We start from the raw sequence: 21,672 nt of genomic DNA, 5'->3' as shown, positions 1-21,672 counted from the left end.
CCCCCCCCCCCCCCAAAAAAAAAAAAAGCAGGGAAAAAAACCTATGATGTTTATACTTCCATGTCAAATTACATAACAAACAAATTAATTTCTCCAACTTGTGTGAATTGTATTAGCATTTAGGTAGGAATTTATTTACTCTTTCCCCCCCCCCCCTCTGAAGTTTTCTCTTGAAAATTATGCATGAAAATTGTTTGAACTTGAAAGTAAAATCACATTTTGCATATAATTCCAATTTCCCCAATCACATATAGAACTAACTAATAACAATTTGAATTTGAATCCATCATACTGGTTGTCTAGTAATCAGATGGACAAGCAAGCAAAATGAACATGTAATATCATGTAGAGTGCATTACAACAGCAATAAAAGTAGTATACTAGTGCAGATACAGTTCTGCAATCCCCAAGCAAGAATTTCCAATACAGAACACACAGAGTTCATCAAGTTAAGAAAAGGATCAGGGAGATCTTAATTTTAAAAAGGAACAAGTTCCTTAGAGTTCTTATTCACCTGGTCTTATCTATCTGAGCTTCTCACAACATCAAATATGCCGCAGCAACTTTTCCAAGAAGTCCTCTCTACTGGTGAAGAAATTGCACCCAACAATGGCTGCAGTAATTTTGAGAAGAGGAAACAACATTTAATTTCATTTTTGATAAATATAAATGAAGATATTTAAGGGGATAAACAATTCCAACCAAAACTATAAAACTGCGCTCTTTTCATTGTTCAAAATTGCTGACCTGGTTTTCTGAGCTTTCTGGAATCACAGGCTCTTCGGGTAGTTCAGCACTGCCAGAACCACTAGTTTCAATAATTGGAGCATCAGAATATTGCAACATTCTATCCTCAATTTTTGTTTCCATCGAATCATTCACATCTGATGCCGGAGTAGTTTCGTTTGACAATGGCAATGGCATCTCTTCTTTATCCTTCGATTCCAAACCAATCTCATTAGACACCCCAGCATCAACACCCGAAGTGGATACAGAACTCTGAGTCACCTCCTCATCCAGCGACACGACTGGCTCAGCCGAATCAACAGCAGGTGCAGCTTCTGTAACTGAACCATCACTCTTCTCCTCCTCCTCCAACTTCCCTGCCAATTCAACATCAGACACAGTTTCCATAACTGAATTAGCACTCTTCTCCTCCACCAATTCCCCAGCCGAATAAACATCAGCCACAGTTTCCATGACTGAATCACTCTTCTCTTCTTCCACCTTCTCTGACTCCATCACCAGGGAATTATTATCCTCCAACCGAGATTCCTCATCGAAATTCCTACTACAACTAGCGCTACCAGCATCTCGCTCAACAGACTCAATATTGGCATCCTTGCTCTCAGAATCCTCTTCAGGCTGAATATCCTCAACAACCTCACTCTCCTCCAGCACTTCCGGCTTCAACTCCCTAGTAATCTCAATATCCTGAACAACCTCCTCCTCCTCCTCCAGCACCTTCATCTGCTTACTTTCCACTTCACCATTGCCGGTGCCATTTTGGGAAGTTTCCATCCGATTAAGTTTGAGGATGACAAACGGCGAAAAAGGATGAGATTCCCAACCCTTACTATCTACCTCTTCCTGTTCTTTGCCCTTGCCTAATTGGCGATGGAGTGGCTCTGACTTAAGGTGGCTGGTTTCACCAACATCACTGTCTTTCCCATCATAAATTTTCAGACCATCATTCCCTAAACAATAATTGAATTAACCACAAAGCGAAAATCAATCAACCAAAAAAAGCTAAAACAGTAACAGTAGAAAAAAAAACCCACAAAGCTAAACAGAGGGAAATGAAAAGAGAGAAGGTGGATTCCATTTAGATATGAGGAAAGTAGTTGCAAGCGCGTACCCTGTTGAGAGTTAGTTGTTGAATGGCTGTTGGCGGGCCTTCCCTTCTTTTTCTTCTTTCCCTTTCGCTTCTTTGGCATTGGCATTATTGATTATTGTGGGCTCTTGTGTGTGTAAGAATGAAGTAATGAGTTCCTTTCCTTGACACTCTGTAAACGGGCCCTGCAAGCTATCTCTATCTGTTCTCTGGTATTTCTTTATTGGGTTTGCTTTGAAATCAAAAAATGGTGCTTTAATCTTTTTTTTAATCTCTAGAACTACAACTGTAGGAGAAGGAGAGGGAAGAAACCCAGATGGAAATTCCTTGGAAAACGAAGTGTAAAACGTGAATCGGAATTTATGAACATTGTAGAGTTGATGTTAAGGAACTTTTGGAAACCGCTAAGGCGGGAGTTTAGAGAGAGAAACGGCTGAGCGAAAGTTACCCATTTATAATATGAGAGAGAAAGTGGTGTGGCGATTGCCAACCCCATAATCTATCTGAGGATGATGAAGGGGTCTTCTCTGTTTCCTCAATCTGGTCTTCTCTGTTTTCTCTATCTGGGTCCTGCTGGAATACGTGATAAGTCAATCTGGTTGTTCATGAAACGAATTTTTTATGGTTTTGGGCAATTGCTTCAACTACCCATTCAACTGTGATTCTTTGCTGATGATTCAAGATGGATAAAGATAGGTCTTTTGGGTTCTAAACCTCATAAAATATAGGGGAAAAGGAAGGCTGGAATGAGCGATTTTGATGGAGACCCTTTCTCAAGTGTTCAATGCTCAAAATTTAATGCCAGCAACAAATACAATGTGGCTTGGGATCATCCCACCATGGGAGTGAGTTGGTCGAAGAAGAGTCAGACACCTCTTGGTATTGGAAAAAAATCGTCTACAATTCCGATCTCGTACAATTCCGTGCAATACCACCTTCAGGCGGTGACACGTGTATTGATACCAATACAATGGTCCAGATCTGATTTAAATGCCTCTTCACTGATTTAATGTTTTATCAGTTGTACCAGATCTAGACCATTGTATTGGTATCAATACACGTGTCACCGCCTGAAGGTGGTATTGCACGGAATTGTACGAGATCGGAATTGCAGACGATTTCAACCCGTGAAATAGTGAATAAGGAGATCAATGGAAGCATTTGTTACAATTTAGAAAGCAATTTAATTTTCTATAAATAATCTCATATTTAGTGATTTGTAACAATTTCCCTTACAACAAAAAATATTCTCATAAACATAATACAAAATGGGTAATCAATTCACCTATTTATAACCTCACTGAGAACTTAGAACCTCATATAGTCACTTTTTTTTTTTAATTATTAATCAATTTCATTTGGTTCAATTTTTTATTCGGTATGGATTTTTTCAATCGGGTTTATCGATTCAGGCTAGGTTTTGACACCCCTAACATCAATAATAAAATTAAGGGTAATTTACAGTGCCACCCCATGGAGAATGCCAATATTATAGGAACACCCTACTTCTTTCACCAATTTAGACTCAGGCCCCCTACCATCAGTCACTGTTAAGGAATATACTTTATATGCTAATGTCAGTTACTATATTTTATTTTAAATACTAAAATACACTTATTAAATGTGAAGTACCTAAAATACCCATGTAATAAGTCTCATCCTCAAATCTATAGTTACTACTGTACCTTGACCCCAAATCATTTGGACCACAGGCGATCGTTGAGAGCACCGGAGATCACGGCGGCGACGATTTGATCCCACCTTCAGAAAGGTTTCCTTGAGAAATCCCACCACCGTTCAAGGAAGGAGATATTTTGGTTGCTCGCTGTTTCTCAGGCATTGTTGTTCCGGTTGACTATTGCTATTCTCGGTGAGATTCTAGTTCTTTTTTCTCGTTTACACCCAGTGATGCAAAATTCAAAATTTAAAATTCTAATGCGCGGTGCTCCTCCCAATGGTAAGACAAAAACGAGGAGATTCAATATTGACTTTACTCCATCTTCCAACCTAAAATAGCTCAGGTTCAGAGCAATGAAACCACGCTCTAGCTGGTGCTGGATGAGTAAAGTAGCGTGGCCGTGTCGTCTAATCTCACTCATTCCCTGAGGAGAAGTGGATCAAGCAAGACGAAGTCACAGACAAAGAGTTTTAATCGATTTTTTGATGGGTAATTTACAATGCCACCCCGTAGAGAATGCCAATATTATAGGAACATCCACTCTCTTTCACCAAATTACGTTTAGACCCCTATTGTTAGTCTCCGTTAAGTAAGGATTTGAAATGACATTTTTACTCTTTTAACTAAAACAAATAATAAATCATATTTTACTCAAGTTATTTCTCACTGAGTCGTTAGTCTTGAGTCATGACTGTCCGAAACAATAGCTACCGTCAGCGGTTCCAACGTCTTCTTTGTGGAACCTCTCTCTCTCTCTCTTTGAACCTCGAGGCCGACTTGGGTGTTTTAAAAAAGAAAACATTATTGTGTCTCCCAGTGTGCTGGCGATTCTTAACAAATTAGAGCAACATTTGTTAATTGATTTTGGAAATATGTGAGGCATTGAAAGAGAGCTATTGGAGCTCCACTGCACCGCAAAGAGAATCAAAGCAGTTCTTTAAGTGGTAGAGAACAAGCAAATAAATAATGGGCTCTTAAAACTCAGTATCAAAGATCTTAGATTTGAAGCTTACCATATTGATGATATGCTAGATGAATTTCTTTGTGAAACTCTCAAAACTACAAGATGAGAGAATTCGTGGCAAGAAGAGGAAGTTGGTACCCTCTTTTCTTGCCTTTTCATTTAATGGTAGTCAATTGCTACGTCAATGTGATTTTGCCCATATCACAGTTGAAATCAGTGAGGAACTAGGTATGATCAAAAAGAATCTTGGAAAACATTATTTTCAAGGTTCAGCTGAACGAATGCACCAGGAGATGCTAACTAGATCACATTTCAAGATAGGGTCGATAATTCGATTCGTCCCCACCAAACTAGAGGAAAGAGATGGATGTCTCACAGTACGATTCCAGCACTGGAGAAACAGAGAAGAGGCATCAGTGCTCTGCTCTACTCTTGTAGCCGGAAAAGTTTAGAGAAGGAGAGAGAGTTCAAGCTTTACTGTTATTGTTCACCTCCGCCATGAGGGGTTCAGGGCTGGAAGGGAGGGCTTTCACGCCTTCGAATATACTCTGGTGATGCCCTCCTTCCGTTGACCCCTGTTTATGTTTTATTCAAAAGGGTGTTCCTGTTGGTCGCCGCTACAGCCGCGGCCACCGCCGTGATCTCCGGTGCTCGATTTGGGGGGAAGGTATAGTAATTATTGAGTTGAGGATGGTACTTATTACATGGGCATTTTAGGTACTTCACATTTAATAAGGGCATTTTGGTATTTAAAATAAAATATAATATCTTACATCATCATATAAGGTATATTCCTTAATGGAGATTGCCAATAGGGGCCTGAGTCTAATTTGGTGAAAGAGAGGAGGTGTTCCTATAATATTGGCATTCTCTAGGGGGTGGCACTATAAATTACCCTTTTTCTTATTGATAACAAATCGGTGTTCATACGGGTAGGACCTAGAAAGAGCTTAAATGGGGTATCAAGATGGTAAGATATTCAGTAGAAGGATAAGAAGGATGGGCTGTAATTGAAGAAGTGCCTTGATATTGAAGTTGCCCAAGCCATTATTAGCCGTTCGTACACTTGGTCCCATGCCAGTACCAAAGCTAAACCCACGAAATGTTGGGTCCTGATTGACACTAAGAGGGGGGTGAATTAGTGTGCCAAATATTTTTTCATTTTTTAGTTGTACCCCTGATGTGGCAATCACTATTTGCACTTCAATAGCATAATCTACTGATGCTGCCCAGAGTTGCTATCTATACTACTGACCATTCTTACTGTTGCACGAAATTTACTCACATAACCTGTATTGCTGCCTAGACTTGTCTCATAAATCTCACACGGCAATCACTGTCACATACATACACAGTCGTATGCACATCCACACTGCATCACCAAGTGGTCAGGTCTACCAGATGTACACACCCATTCTGCAGCCAAGCACTCCAATCCACAATACAAATACGAGCATACATATCCACAACACAAGAAATACGTGCTTCGACCAGTTGCCTACATGCACAGAGTAATGCCCACTATCAGGCTCAGTATTTACTCAATACTAATTATGACTGCACTCACAGCCAAGAGAACAGATTCTCAGTTTCCACCAATGATATACAATGGCTAGGTCTTCACCCTAGTTTTCTCATAATGATATGAGAGGCTACACCCACGAAAAATAGGTTTAGGTAGTTGTAACTACCAAGGAACACACGGCCCTTGTGTCCAGCACCCACTGAACACCAAAATAAAATAAAGTTGGGCTTATAACAATGCCCTATAGTGAAGCACTCATACATGCAAATTTTCTCCCAAATAGACTACAACTATCACTTAGGCATTTTATCAAACATCTTGCCTACAATGATTTATAATAATGGAAATTTGGCAAAAGTGAGGTTATCTTGGCAAGGAGTAACCATCGGAGGTGCAATAATATTGATCTCCACTTGATGCGGACCATAATCACGTCTCGGTGCCACTAATGCTTTAACCCCGATTGACACTTGGGTTTCTTGAAACAACTCGCAAGAACCAAATTCTAAGTTCTTGTTCTTCTTCTTTCTTTTCTCCTTGTCTTTACTTTCATGGAGCAACAATGGCATTAACATTCACACACACACTCTTCTCTCTCTCTCTCTCTCTCTCTCTCTCTCTACTTCTCCTCTTCTAGTCTTCCTTAAGCTTTAATGGGGAAATAGTATTCTCAACAAGAACCATCAATCTCCATTAATTGGATTTGAGAAAATCTCTCTTGAGAGGCATTCAAGACACACACAAAGAGAGGGAAAAACTTATTCTCTATTTACCTCTTCTTCTATTTTCTTTCATTTTCTTTTTCGTTCTCTTGGCAACAACCAATAGAGCTTACTACCTTGGTTTTCAGCAGCTTCCTAAGCCTCTAATGGGGGCTATGGATGAAGTACATGAGGATGGAAGTCTTTCATTCAAACCCTTAGCCTTCCATGAGCTTCAACTCATTTTTCTGACCATCTCAATAACTCTTCTGCCTGATTTCTTTCCTCTGGCGTGTAGAGCTCGGAGAGATGAAGAATCTCCAACTTGAATCACCCAAATCCGAGTTAAAATGAGGGAGATATGACTATTTGAAGTTAGAGCAATGAGATAGTATGAAATGGAATCTTCATAGGGTGGTGTAGGCTACACCGGCGGCGCACGCAACAGGGGCGAAATCTGACTGTAGATCTCATATAAAAGATCTTATAATCTAAGCCGTCCGATTAAACCAACGGACAATAGATCCAAACCATTAGATTTGAATCTCGATGACTTCATCATGACGTAGCTGCTGACATCGTCAGAAGTGTTGTCGACCACGAATTGGCTACATCAGCGTATATTCCGGATCTATGTCGGCTTAACCCATAAAGGAGAATCATTTATAGACCACTAGATCTGGATCTATGAGATCTACTTGTTCCAGATCTAAGAGATTAGAATATAAGGTTCGGTGATAATGCACATGCGACACACACTAGTCAATGCAATATGGTGTAGCGCCAAACCATCATATCTAATACACTCCACCAATGAGAAGCTTCGGATAAACATCTTCAACGCAAGCTCTTGTATAAACCGTCAAATCGGAATCTGACCAACGTGACTCAATATGAGCTGTGTATTAAGGATCCCTCTGATTCTCTTATATACACATAAGCCCTTGCTTCTATAAACTTTAATGCCAAAAACCCCTTATCAACTCAGACCTTTAAAACTTTGAAATTACACAAAAGCCCTTGAAATTTCAAAATTAAAATCCAGAAAATCCACCCAACACCGAGAGCATCTGTTGATTTTCTAGTTCGGATTTTCAAACCGACTCTACGGAAATACTTATAACTTTTTCATACGATATCCGATCGAGATGAAACGAAATGCATTGGAACCGTAACTGGACGGTCTACGATTTCCAGAAGACTTAATCATCTGACTCATCCATATAAAAAGACCAAAATGACCCTAGACCTTTCCAATGACGTAACTTCCTCATACAGAATCGGAACGCATTGAAATTAGAACCGTTGGAAAGATTGGATTTTTTTCGTATTGTTACATGGAGAACACTTCCTTTAAAAAAGTCATCTTCAATACCGTAACTGCCTTCGACCGTCATAAATGCTGTAACTTCTTCATACGGTATCAGAATGTGACGAAATCAAATGCAATGGACTAGGTAAATTACAATCTATCTTTTTCATGAAGAACCGATTTTTCAAAAATGTCATTTTTAATACAAAAAATGCCCCTAGTATAAATAGGCTAATTTTTTTTTATTTTGACCCAGAAACCCACACCACCTATTAATGATGTATTAAACCACTCTATGCATACCAAGCGGCTCTGTTATCTCATCGGTGACACTAGACACTGCCATGTCATCATTTTCATCCACGTCACCCAAACTGGCCACGTCTTCATCGCCACGTGACCAGGTTGCCAACAAGGACAACCATAAAACAACACGAAACTGGGTGGTTGCCCGAGGCATCCCACCAAAGAAGAAGTTCTGAAAATCTCCTCATTGTCGACATCTGCCTCATAGAAACAATTGAAACCTTTTGGTCTTCACCTAGCTGCGAGTCTCGGACAGACAGGAGGCAATGGAATCAACCGCTCTAAACTTTGGGAAAGGTGAGGTAGCGACCGGTGGTGGCATCGATGAAGGCGATCTTACCATTGAGGGCATGAGAAGAGATGAAAGTGGTGATATCCAATGATTCATTGCAGGGGAGGGCTATGGGTTTCTGCCATCATCGCCGTTGAGGAACTTGTATTGAATAATCGGAGGCAAAACTTGAGTTTTAGTGAAAGGGAGGGTATAACGGTTATTTCAACTTTTCATTTAACAAAGACTGACGGTAAAGGATCTGAGTATAATTTGGTGAAAGAGATGAGGTGTTCCTATAATATTGGCATTCTCTAAGTGGTGGTACTGTAAATTACCCTAAAATTAAAGAAGAATGTTAGGTATGCCGCTAGCTTTCTTAGAGTTGGCGGCTCAACTAATGAGGATCATAGGGTATTTTTTCAAAAGGAGGAGGAGAGAGATGGATCTAAATAAACCGGCAACATAGCCAGCCTTTTCTCTAAAGGAAAAAATCCAATTTCTTGTCACCAGAATTTCAGATGGAAAAAAAAAATCTCCGAATTGACTTTGGAGGGTACGCACCTTTTTATCTTCATCTTTCCCTCTCTCCTCTGAATTGACCAAGTATAGAGATTCAATTTCAACAGTGTTTTTCCAAACAAATAATTCAGAACCGACGATCACAGTCCAAGCTTTGTTTCATAATATACCTTGCCACCAACCCATTAGAGATAATTCCAAATATTGAGACAAGGGGATTTCCAAGAAACCTCAGACTGCATAGATGATATAGGCAATTTACAAATAAGCTTACCAATAACATAGGAAAATATAGAAAACTTGAATTCCAACTACAACCCAACATTAATTCATGAACAAATAAAAAACAACTGGCCAAGTGACACTCCATAGGGATCTGAGAGGGGTCTTTAGCTCCTGGAATCCAAGGAGAATTCCAAATAAGAAGCAAACCTAGATAAATTGTTCTAGGGAAGTGCATAACAAATGCTCTCCCATACAAATGAACTCTTCTTAGCCTCAGTTTCAGGGTTCAATAAAGAGTACCCTATTTGATAAGGAGCCAAACTTCATACACCGTGACAAATAAAATATAAAAGACAGACATCCAATAAGTTGGAACAGATCTCAAAACAGACTTGCCAATATCAAACCTACCAACATTAGAGAGTAGAAGAGCTTTCCACACACCACGCTTAGTGGACACCGTAGAGATCACTTAATCTCAAATAGCATGTTTGTTCCCCAATTTTGGAAGCGGGGAGGTTCCGATGTAGCAAGACCATCAACCAATTGAGATTTAATGTTCCTTCAATCACGGAAAAGGGATGTGATCCTGTGACCTAAAAAATAGAAGAAAAACATTCCTCTGATGATGTGATCCTATGATTGAGTCCTTCCATACAGAAGGTCGAAAATACTTCTCTCCATGGCAAAAATTAAGGAAAAAAATTTCTGAATCCACTACTAACCCATTGCGCCTTCACTATATATTACGAAGCGATCATCACCACCATGGGCAAGTGGTAAACAACCAAAATGAGGACATTTTAAGACAAGAATGGTGATAATTGCTCATCATATACCACTATAATTGAAAATAATAAATATTTGTTTAATATCATTGTTCCTAAATAAATAGTTACAAGAATTTAAGAAATTAAGGAAAAAGAAGAAAAAAAATTTCTTCTTTCTTGAATGGCTACCAACAGTTACAAGTATAAGATCAAAGGCACGCCCAAACGGCCGAGAATAGAAAGAGCCAAGTGAAGCTAGCTAAGCTGATTAAGCTGATGCTAATCATAAAATAGCTTTAATTAACTATAATAATTGGAACTCTAATTGCTTTGAAGTTGCAGCATCGGATGCCAATCCGAGCCATGTCTTGCCTTCAGCCTGCTTTGAAGAAGTTGTTTCAGCCAAGTTGTTTACAGGAGGATATGGTGCTTTCGCACTAATCCTGTCTTTTCTCTTCTCCAAGAATCGGTGGAGGGAAGCTTTCCTTGCAATTGGCAGATCTATAACAAAAGAAGAACATAAATGATAAATTCCTGAAAAATCAAAGGAAAGTAGTCCTCCAAGAGGGAAAAGGGGGAAGAATAGAGAGCTACAATATCCATTCCATGATCAGTAGATATACCTGAAGCAATGGGTCGAGGGGGAAGCTGATTGCGCTCCTGGGTTGTTCCGGAGGTAGGAACCAAATTGGAAGTGGAACTAGAAAAAGTGGTTTGGTTGAGTTGGTCGTTGCCGGAAGTGGATGCAAGGGCGTTGCTGAGTTTCTGGGAGCTTCCATTGCTCGCCAAAAGCATTAGTTCCCTCGCCTTCTCAGCTGGGAAATCGTCGAAGACGAGCACTTTCCCAGCGTAGAAGATAGTCATCTGGGATGACGAAGCCGACTTGTTTTCAGTTTTCACCAGTAGATTGCTCAGGCCGTCTTCGGCAGGAATGGAGGAGGGTTGGTACCCAAAACCAGCATGTTGGGGAAAGAGATCCATGGACTGTACGTTCCGATTCGCTGTCATATTTGCCTCAGAAGCTTCCGAAGATATCTCCAGGTTCGGTAATAAATTCATCGTCGTCACTGTTTGAGGGCATGTTTCAGGTTTCCCTGGAGAGAGAGAAAAAACGTATGTATCAGATTCATTTTCTCCATTTCTTCATAAAATTACTTCAAATAAGATGAAGGAGAAAATCCTCCAAATTTCAATTACAGAATAAGTTGATCTGCAGAGAGATTTGAAGAAAAAAATAAATAAATTGAAGAACTGTAGTAAAAAGAAGAATAAGGTTAGGGTATTAATAGCTGGATCTGCAAATTAGAAGAAATAGAAGGGGAAAATTTGGGGATCTTCGATAGATAGTAAGCCCTAGGTTTAAAGACTAATTTTAGATTCAAAGAGATTAATCCGAAAAAACCTGAATATCGTGAAAACGAAGCAACAAAAACTGGAATCAATACAGTACTTGCCCAAAAAATTATCAAGAAAAGCCTTGGCTACGATCTAAGAACATCAACAGAGAGAATTCACAACAAAAACAACAAACGAACCCCTACTCCTTCAGAAAAGCATGAAATAACGGAATTAAAGAAGATGGAAAACTTTTTGATTGAAGTACCTTTGCCTTCCAGATTGCAAGTGACTCCCATGTTCATCAGATCTCCAAAAGTACCTCTCTCCTTCAAATACTGGCTCAACAGACTACAAGTCTGCGAAAAGTTCGGTTTCTCCGACAATCTCACCGTCTTCCGACCGGAAAAGCTTCCAGTTTCTGAATGATCAGACAAACTCGACATCTTTCTCGGCGTAAAACTAAAACAAACGAGAAATCCTTCAAACTTCCACGGTGAATTAGATCCTAATTGTCAAATCAAGCGAGCCTTCTCCTTTGATTCTAGGTTAGAGCTTCAGTGAATGGGTTTGAGAGATCTCTTACCTTCCCTCCCTTCTCTTTAAGTATTATTGCTTTCCTTCCTTCCTTCCTTTCTTTCTTTCTTTCTTTATCTGGACTTTGTTAGGCACCTAGCAGATGGTCAGTTATAGACTAATAATAATCACTAAATTGGCACGAGGAATAAATAGGCTCCTTCTCTTTGTTTGAAACTTCAAACTTGCTTTTTTATTTCAACTTATTTTATTAAAATACAAATAAAATAAATAAAAGGAAAAACACCTTTCAAAACACGTGTTCTTGAATTTGAAATCCAAAATAAGGACAACGGTGGCAATAACTTAAAATACGGGACTCCTTCATGGAAAGAAGATAAACGTCTCAATCTGTATGTGTCAGATTCAAGTCAGTTATGTAGACTAACTGACGGCATCGCGTTTTAAGTTTTAACTCATGACGTCGTTACTCACTTCCACTTTACGTTTATTTACGTGGCAGGATTTATGTATTGAGGTATCGGTATCGGTATCGGTCTCGGCTGATACCTATTTGATACTGATCCGGGATTGGATGTATCGATCCGCATTGATCAATATATACCTTTATTTTTTTATAAAAATAAGATTTTTTTTTTAATGATTTTACCTTTAATACGAATAGTATACCCAATCCTAGATCGATCAATTATTGTGATAGATTTCAGATATTGATATCATACGATTCATCGATATCAATACCTAAAACCATGTTGGTAGAACCTTATCATGATTTTAGATATTGGATTGAATCAACCATATCGATTATATTATATTGGTATTGATTGAGACTAACCTAATGTCTAGCCAATTTAGGATTAGATATCGTATCAGTATTAGAAAAAAAAATTATTAAAAAAATTAATTTTTATGAAAAATAAGGATAGTATTGACCGATTGTGATATAGCCGATTCCATATCAATATCGTATGATACCAATACTAATAGTGAGAAGCCAAATCCGGTCACTTATACTAATGCTTGGCCGATAAGGCAGATCACAAGCAAGGGAAGGAGGAAGGAGGAAGGAGGAAGGAGGAAGGAGGAAGGAGGGAACCACGGAAGGCAATTTTTTGGCCAATCAGAAAATGCCACGTGCCAGGCGGAAGGTCATTCAACTCCGCGTGAGGGGAAAGACTTTTTGGTCGTGTGGTGGGGTTTCTGCGGACTCTGTGCGCTGTACCTAAAACGCGGATAGAAAAAGAGAGAGATAGAGAAGGGCAAAGAAGTTGGTGGTGGGAGGCACATGCAGTATTTAGTTTAAAAAAAAAAAAAGAAAGGCACATGCAGTGAATATAAAACTAATGGCCTACGGGGGTGCGTGAACGACACGGACACATGGCTCGATATAGTTGGATGAGGTGGAAGAGGGTTGAGAAACATTTTCCTCGTGAAGTTTTTTGATAGAGAAGGAAAGTCTTTTTGGTGGGGTGGGTCCCAACTCCCAAGTCCACCGCGTGATTAAGGCAAAATATAGAAATATATTTCAATTGCCGACTGCTCGCTAGTGTTTGTGACGTGACCGACAAGGCTTTTTTGGCCTTTTTCGTTTTTCGCATCGATCACGTGATCCGCGTTCCCTATTATTCTGTCTATGCTTAAAGTAACAGGCCTCAATCTCTAAGAAAATTACATCGCTTGCCATTATTCCAATCTCATATCGGGATAGGGGACGGTCGATAATTATAAGGGATATTATATCATTATCCACTTTTGGGTTTTCTATACAAAATTATTCATAATAAGTTTTGATTAATAAAAATATTTAAAATTAGGTTTGAATTTATAAAATTATCCATCTAAAGTTTCAGTTAACAAAAATACCAAAAATAAAGTTTGGATTTACAAAACCACCCAAAATAGTGATTCTTCATCTTCCACATATAATCGTATATTTTTTTATTACTAAAACTTTGAGTGGGTATTTTTGTTAATTTAAACTTTAAATGAGTAATTTTGTAAAGAAAAACCTAATTTTGGGTATTTTTGTTAACTAAAACTTTTGATGGGTAACTTTGTAAAGAGAAACCCATAAATGGGTAATCATGCAATTTTTTCATAATTATAAGAATCATAATCGGTCAAAAATACCCCTGATTTTAATTTAAAAATTATTCTTTTACTGTTTTATCTTTCGTCCGTTATACAATTTTTTCTCAATTCATGTTTCTGGGTCGTTATTTATATTCTCATGTAAAAGCTCACAAGTTTACTAATTATTTAATTATTTACTGAGAATTTAAAAAAAAAAAAAAAACCTAAAAATAGCGTGGACTCTACACACATACAGAGAAGGTGAAATGACAACCCCACCTATCCCTATGAAAAATGAAAATTTCATCAAAATTGATGTTTCCACGTATGCTTTTATTGGTCCCCATATTGGTGCAAGGCTATATGAACCCTCTCTCTCTTTTTTTGTTAGTTGGATATCTATTTGGATTGGATATATGTTTATTCTATATTATCCACATTTCAATTCGAATGCCCTAAATGGATATAAATTCCTTTAAAAGAAGGCATATGTGAATCTAATCTTCGAATATTAATTAACATCCTTGCTTGCCACTTTTTTTCTGAGAAAAAAATGCCTTAATCTTCTCTCTCTCATATGAATGACATAATTTGCCACCACCCATTGTGCATAAGAGAAAGATACAGGGAGGCACTAACGTATGCTATACAATCTAGCAACTAACTCGATCCCTACAATACAATAAAGATTGGAAGAGAATTCTCGCTTCATGCAACATCTGGGAGCACTCTAAAGAAAGGCAACAAAACAATATCTTATGTAGGTGATAGCATCAATCGACGATGATGCTTATCTAATATTGAAACCAATATTATTACATATTGATCGTATAAGGCCATATCCCCCCAATTTCAGTTCAAAACAACATTTTTTCCAACAAATAAATAAAAAATCACATACATATTACATCAACCAATATGTATGGTTACGATTGATATCGATACATATTGGCCGATACAACCAATCGATATTGATTCCTAAAACCACGTGTGAACAAGGAATGGATGAACAATTGTCTCCCTAACGCTCTCATTTTCAAATGAAATTACCCCGCATCCTCATCCTCTTTCGTATGAAACAATGGTTGAAAGTATTGGTAGCGAAAAAATATGTATCATATCGATATCAGTATCAATCTGTAGCAACTGATCAAATGATTTTTCCCTTGAAGATATCGATACCATATATCGTATTTTTACAATATTTTCTTATGTCCATCTCTTGCTTTGATTCAGCATAGTTATCGACATCAGCCAACGCGATCGATATCAAATCCATAAAACCATGACAATTCTATTCTATTTCATTTCATTGGTGCACTTCCTCATGTTACTTATTCAAAAAATCCTCTCCCTATAATCACCAGGTTTACTATTTAAGAGGACCAATACCTACATATCCATTTTCTTAACATGTGGGCGGCTAATGTGGTCAATACGAACTGCTAAATATATAAACGACCTTCTAGATTCACTGCTTTTTTAATTTCGCATGTGGTGTTTGGTATAAATTAAATTTCTTGTCAGCTTTTGTTTTCAAATAACTTAATGGTTTCTAAAGTAAATCAATTAGAAAATAACATAATTAATTTTTTTCCTTTTTTCTAAAATTGAGAACTCACAAATCTCATTATCAGTTAGAGATAAACACATCTTGTTGTGTTTCACCAACTTGTAAGTGTGACCTGAAAATTCAAATTTCAATTGATATCTTAGAAAATAGAAAGGGTTCACCACAACTTTAGTGTGGTGAGAATTCTACATGCAACACCAATGGTTGTTTTGAAAACGTCCACATGGACCCACATATTCAAATTAGAATAGAAAAAAAAAAAAAAAAACAAACGTGAAAGTAAAATTGCACTACAGCGAAAAAGTTTTCCCTCTGTAAGCTAAAATAATGTGAATTAGTCATAACTCAAATTTCATATCTAGTTTCAATATATTCTCTCATTTATTTATATAAGAAAAAAGAGTTTATCTAGAAGTGTGGCATTTGAGCTTGGACACAAGGTGGGGTGAAATGACTACCCCACCCCTAAAGAAAGAAGCAAATTCAAACAAGTTAATGCTTTTACATGAAACTCTCATTGGCCCTTTGTTGGCACAAGATTCACGTTTTTTAATAGAAAACTCTTCCCTATATACACATATCGCGCTCTCAGACAAAAAACACTCCTCCATATATGCATATCCTCTGTGTATGTCAATGCACCCAACTATAATCCCTCCGTAATTTGTAGTCATTAATTCTTTTAATACCTTGTTTTGTCATTCAGCAAACTTAGAATGCCCCAGTGCTACTCATTGTAGGGTATACTATCCTACTTATGGGTGAGGGTGTCCCAAGCCCCTCCTCTTATATCAATAAAAAAAAAGTTAGTCAAACTTGTAAAGATGGTACAACATCATCTAATGGATGGTCGAAAGCAAAAGTTGCATATAAATGTGATATAGGTTAGTACATATGGATTTGAACTTTGAAGATTTCCTAAAGCGAAAGCACAAGGAAGTTTCTTTCCTTTTAAATATAGAATTGAAGTTTCATAATCCAGTTACAAATAGTTAACTTGTGATTTTCTTTCCTTTCTTGGAGGTATCAATTGGAACAGTTCTAATTAATCTTGATGGTTCATAATCAATGCCACTTTAGGGTCAAGGTTATTATCATTCTGATTAGCTAATCGCATCCAAACCTTAGAACCAGTACCAATTAATTATTTAATGGGATGGTCCGATTCCGATACTAAATTAACTTTTGATTTTGGGTTGTGGTCTAGGGTATCAATTGTGATGGTTCCAATTGAACGTGTCATGTCATTGTCGATTCCACTTTTAAGGCCAGGACTATAATTGTCTTGATTAGCTAATCGATTCCAAACCTAAGAGTCATTATTAATTAATAATTAATGGGATGGTCTGGTCCATTTCTTAGTTTGGTCCGAAGATCAAAATAATATGAAATTAAAGCCTACAACTGTATTTTTCTAGGACCAGTAATAATCAATTTTGGTTTCAGAGATGACCTTCTAGCTTGGTGGCGGACAGCTAGATAGTTAAGTCTAGCATAAGTTTAGAATAGGGTGCTAATTCACCCTTCTCCCGTCATCATTTCTTGAGATAATAGTAGTAGTGTAGTAGTTGTAATAAGTGTCGTTCAGAGAATCTCAAGGGCTCCTATCTGGCCATAATGTGGGGCTTAGCACCCTTAAAAGAAAAAAAAGGGTTCCATTATGTATTTATACCCCTAGGTGAGGTTAGTTCTTATTAAAAAAGATAAAAAAATAAAATAAAAAGACGAAGAAGAAGAAGTAGAGGAAAGAAAGAAAGAAAGAAGGGTATTTGACTGATAGGAATGGTATATTTGAAGAAAAATATTTTGAATTCTTATAAAGAAAAAAGATTTTAAAAACTTTCTCATTTATTAATAAGAAATAGAGAAATATGCATAATGTTACTTGACGTGCTTATTCATACAGTGTCAAGAAAAGTCTTAAGTTACACGTAACAAAATATGCGAGGGTGGAAGGGAAGGGGAGGATGGGGAGCAATTGCCATGTTGATTTTTATTGTTCTTTTATTTTTATTGAATAGGAGAAGATCGTTACCTGATCGTGAAATGTTTTGAAAAATCTTATTTTATCTTTGATTTAAAGTGCTCTTGAAAATAAGACTAGATATAAAAAAAAGATACTGAATTTTAAATACACATAGAAGGTGGCATTTTGACCAACCCAACAAGTAAAAGGAATCGAGGCAAATTATATATATATGTATATATATATTTTTAATTGATGATAATAGATGCCACATGTGTTGATTATATTGGAATCTTATTTTGAATTTATTATCTCTTTATTTTATTTTATTCTATACTTTAAGAGAGCTGATCACACTCAATTTCTATGTGGTTACACCTTTTTTATTAAAAATTCATAATGGTAATTTACCAATTTTTTTTTTAATGAAATTCTGAGTAGTTACTTAGAAGACTGTCTAAACTCTAAACACACGGTGATCACGTGAATTATTGGTACCATTCTTTAATCTTTATTAATGGTCCTCTAAGTGGGTGGTTATGGGTCACTTTCTCACTTTTAATATTCATAGACTAGGATTTCTTATTGGGTGGGTCAATTAGAAAGTATTTATCTAAGTGATTAAATGGGACTGAAATTTCATTAATACATACCTTGAAATCCGAAGTTCCTATGTTTTCATATGTCAAAATTTTCAGCTAAACATGGTCTGGCAAGTGATAAAATAAAGGGGATGACTTTTTTGTCCTAGAGCATGGTCAATGACACTATGTCAATCCCCTCTGGTTCTGTCTCTCTGTTTTTTCAACGAGGGGCAAAGATATCATCGCATAAGAAGTGGGGTGGAGAGAGATAGACAAAGGGAGTGTTGGCCATGGCTATGGATAGAAGATAATTTCTCCCAAAATAAAATATGGAAAAGGAATTGCTATGATGTAGTTTTCTATCAATAAGAGGACAAGAATTCAAATCATATGGTATTTTTGACGAGAAGAGACAGAGTATGAGGTCCACGGATGGAATGAGAGAGGGTGTCCACAGAAATCTACACATTGGCATCATGAAATTCTTTTCCCATAAAATATTGAAAGGAGGGGATTAATTAATGTCAGGTTGGTCAATGAGAACATGCACAAAGACATCCAATAAAGATGGGATTTTTCGGTTCATGTGGAGGGGGTATTTATCGTAGATTTGGGATTAAATTATGATCGATTTGCAACTCCAAATCATTTTCTAAACAGCAAATGATCAGATTTATCAGATTATCATTCTCCAGGAGACAACTAGCTAGGTGCATGGATCAAGACTTTAGTTGGTATGCATTTTCAGAATAAATTATAAGTCTAAAACGTATTTTGAAGCAGGAATAAACCACAGAATCATGTGTTAGAATACATTCTAAATTTTGAATCTACTGCGAGAATGCAAACCAAATACGACCCAAGAAAAGAGAGCATAGGAGAAAGCTTTCACCATAGGACCAAGTTTTCCTTCAACCCTACTTCTCCACTGGTGATGTAACCCTATGATTGGAATTTGGATTCATCACTAACCCTCACACCCTATTATTCATGGTCACAATTGCCTCTCTTGGGTTCACTAAAAGAATTTAGATGTCTATGATGAGGGGATTCCTCCAACATGGATGAAGGAAAACCCAGTCCGTATCTATTATTCTATTGAATATAAAATGGTTAATGATTATTATCACACAAGGTTTGTTATTTTTTAACATAAGGTGTCTATTCAGCGACATGGGCATATGATATTTACATTTTTTTTTTTGGGTAAGGGATGATATATACATTTCGATTGTTGGATAGAGTGAACATAGCCTAGATTAGCCACGTGTCAGGTTTTAAAGTTTTTTCCTTCAAGGGAAAAAGACAAGCACAACGCATACATGTAGAAAACTAACAGGTTGCACCAACGGGAGCGTGGGACAAGGCATCATACAAGTCATTTCAATGGGGAAGGGAGAAAGAGATAGACAAAACGGGATTAACTTAAAGTATGCACATGGTGTGCCCAAGTGCCCCAATTTTTTCCCTTCAATCGAATACCCTTCATTTATATTGATATACATTCCGTGTATAACTATGCATATACAATCACTGAATAATACCCTCCCAACTCTGAACGGATATAGACTCTTTAGATTTAAAAAAAAAAAAAAGTAAAAATATATGACTCCAAATTATCTAATGATTTTTTGAAACATCGATCACCTCTAATTGTTACAAGAATAACTAACCATTCAAAATAAATAAATGTGGTATGTAATGGCATTTGCTGGTGAACAGACTTTCCCTATAATGCCTTCCTTGGGAGTTGGGACTGATATTAGGTTATGGGTAGAAATGGTTCAAAAGTCAGATTTGAGATCTGACTTGATCAACAAGCTTAATTAACACAGTACTACGATATAAATTTTAATAAGATAGCACAGTACTACAATTTATTTATTTATATTTTTATAGACAGAACTATAAAGCCAATAGATAGAAATTTGAACTTTGAAGTAGTCAAAATGTTCCTTGTTGGATAGAGACAAGCGACAAGGAGGATCAATCAATGTTCAAATGTGCTTCCCTTATGCCCTTTTCTCACACGCAACTTAATTTATAAGTTATCATGTGATAGATCAATGTATTTTCAACATTCTAAATCAAAGTTTTGAAAATCTTGGGTCATGGAAGAGTGCATAATAGTGACTGTAGTAACATATAAGGTCATTAATTTGATTCTGATTTAATTGGAATTGACCTGCTAGAAACCCTGCATGGATTGGTGACTTTAGATAAACTTAATCGGATCGAATTGTAATTCTTGAATCTCTAGTTGAAAAATCATAGGCAAGCATGGAGATACATGAAAATGCATAGAGGGTATTTGACTGGATTGGGTTTTAAAATTTGACGCATGAATAATTTAGACCATAAAATATCTAATGGTTTGAATAACCACATCAACTGTCCATGTGGCAAAAGAATAGTGACAGTTAGAATGGGTTCCTACCTTAGGTATGTAGGAGAATTCATTTTCCTTTAATAAGAAATAATTAAAAATCATAAAAACTAATAAAATCATACGTATATTTAATCTGTATAATTTCTAAGACGAGACTTGGTCAAATGTATCATGTGATCAATTTTAAGTGTGACATGTAGCATACTATGAACTCCTGAACTTGGGCATCTTAGACTTCCACAGAATTCTTCTTTTCACAAATAATTAATTAAGGATTGATATTTTCCATTACCCACGGCAGAGAGGAATTCCAATTATAAAATATGAAGGATTTCTTGTTTCCCTTTCTTTTGTTTTTTTGCTCGCTCTAGATAAAGTATGAATTCACGGCCGAACAAAATTGTGTTGAATGGACCAAAGAAAAAACAGGACATTTGAAAAATACAAATAGTAGGATCAAGTTTTCCTAAGGTCACGGTGAATGAACAATAATTTACTGTAAGTCATCAACACTAGGTCAAGGTGAACAAATATTAATTTACTGTACTTCATCAATGCCATATAATAAGAGGAGATATATGGAGAGAGGGGGGTCACATCAAAACTCTCTTCCTTCATCAAGTGAATGATACTTTATCCAAAAGCGAAAGATTAGGAAAACTATGATGATCAACTAGACCAAAAAAGAAGGGTTTAATGAAATAGGAATGAGTACTAAAATAGAGGACTCAATTTCTTACTGGAGATGGGTTTTCTCATCAGAGAAGAGAAGGGGAATCACCAGTCTTTTGGATAGTGAATGGATCAGCCATGGAAGACCAGTCTAGGCCAACCGATCATCTCTAAGGACGGAAAGAGGGTATCCAATGACATTTTTTCAACAAAAGAAATAATATATAAATATTAAGAAGGGGGTCACTGCTAGGCTATGTGGTTCTTGTGCCAGCACTAAAGCCAATGAGATCGCACATGAAAACATCTAACAAGGGTAGAATTTTTCATTTCAAAGGAAGACGGGTCTCAAGGGGAGGTCATTTTGCCCTTCCTGTGTGTGTCTGGGTGAAGGTTTTATTTTCCCTAAATACTATAAAATAAAGGAGGGACCTA

General features: G+C 37.0%; 2 protein-coding genes across 3 annotated transcripts; both read right to left on the bottom strand.

Moving 5' to 3' along the window:
- Positions 1-149: 149 nt before the first annotated feature.
- On the bottom strand, positions 150-2,077 carry LOC122059823. Its single transcript, XM_042622860.1, has 3 exons — positions 1,859-2,077; positions 748-1,697; positions 150-613 (listed from the first exon to the last, which is right to left on the bottom strand). Exons 1-3 carry the CDS (start codon positions 1,941-1,943, stop codon positions 521-523), a joined length of 1,128 nt encoding a protein of 375 aa, XP_042478794.1. The 5' UTR covers positions 1,944-2,077; the 3' UTR covers positions 150-520.
- Positions 2,078-10,185: 8,108 nt separating this feature from the next.
- Positions 10,186-12,164, bottom strand: LOC122091794 (protein TIFY 10A-like). 2 transcript variants are annotated; one of them, XM_042661948.1, is made up of 4 exons: positions 12,036-12,164; positions 11,712-11,907; positions 10,732-11,202; positions 10,186-10,609 (listed from the first exon to the last, which is right to left on the bottom strand). In XM_042661948.1, exons 2-4 carry the CDS (start codon positions 11,887-11,889, stop codon positions 10,413-10,415), a joined length of 846 nt encoding a protein of 281 aa, XP_042517882.1. In that variant the 5' UTR covers positions 11,890-11,907; positions 12,036-12,164; the 3' UTR covers positions 10,186-10,412. The 2 variants fall into 2 exon arrangements, with proteins under 2 accessions (XP_042517882.1, XP_042517873.1); XM_042661939.1 differs by having other exon boundaries at positions 11,712-12,138.
- Between the last annotated feature and the right edge of the window lie 9,508 nt (positions 12,165-21,672).

Source organism: Macadamia integrifolia, chromosome 2 (genome assembly GCF_013358625.1).
Source record: "Macadamia integrifolia cultivar HAES 741 chromosome 2, SCU_Mint_v3, whole genome shotgun sequence".
Lineage (NCBI taxonomy): Eukaryota > Viridiplantae > Streptophyta > Magnoliopsida > Proteales > Proteaceae > Macadamia > Macadamia integrifolia.
Note: the sequence above shows the minus strand (reverse complement) of the source record. Positions and strands in the feature narration are given on the sequence as shown.

Coding starts and splice junctions, on each gene's coding strand:
- LOC122059823 (XM_042622860.1), bottom strand. CDS start 1,943: ATGCCAATGCCAAAGAAGCGAAAGGGAAAGAAGAAAAAGAAGGGAAGG. Junction 1,698..1,858: donor AACAACTAACTCTCAACAGG/GTACGCGCTTGC, acceptor ATTATTGTTTAG/GGAATGATGGTCTGAAAATT. Junction 614..747: donor CAGAAAGCTCAGAAAACCAG/GTCAGCAATTTT, acceptor AAATTACTGCAG/CCATTGTTGGGTGCAATTTC.
- LOC122091794 (XM_042661948.1), bottom strand. CDS start 11,889: ATGTCGAGTTTGTCTGATCATTCAGAAACTGGAAGCTTTTCCGGTCGG. Junction 11,203..11,711: donor TTGCAATCTGGAAGGCAAAG/GTACTTCAATCA, acceptor CTCTCTCTCCAG/GGAAACCTGAAACATGCCCT. Junction 10,610..10,731: donor CCCTCGACCCATTGCTTCAG/GTATATCTACTG, acceptor CTTTTGTTATAG/ATCTGCCAATTGCAAGGAAA.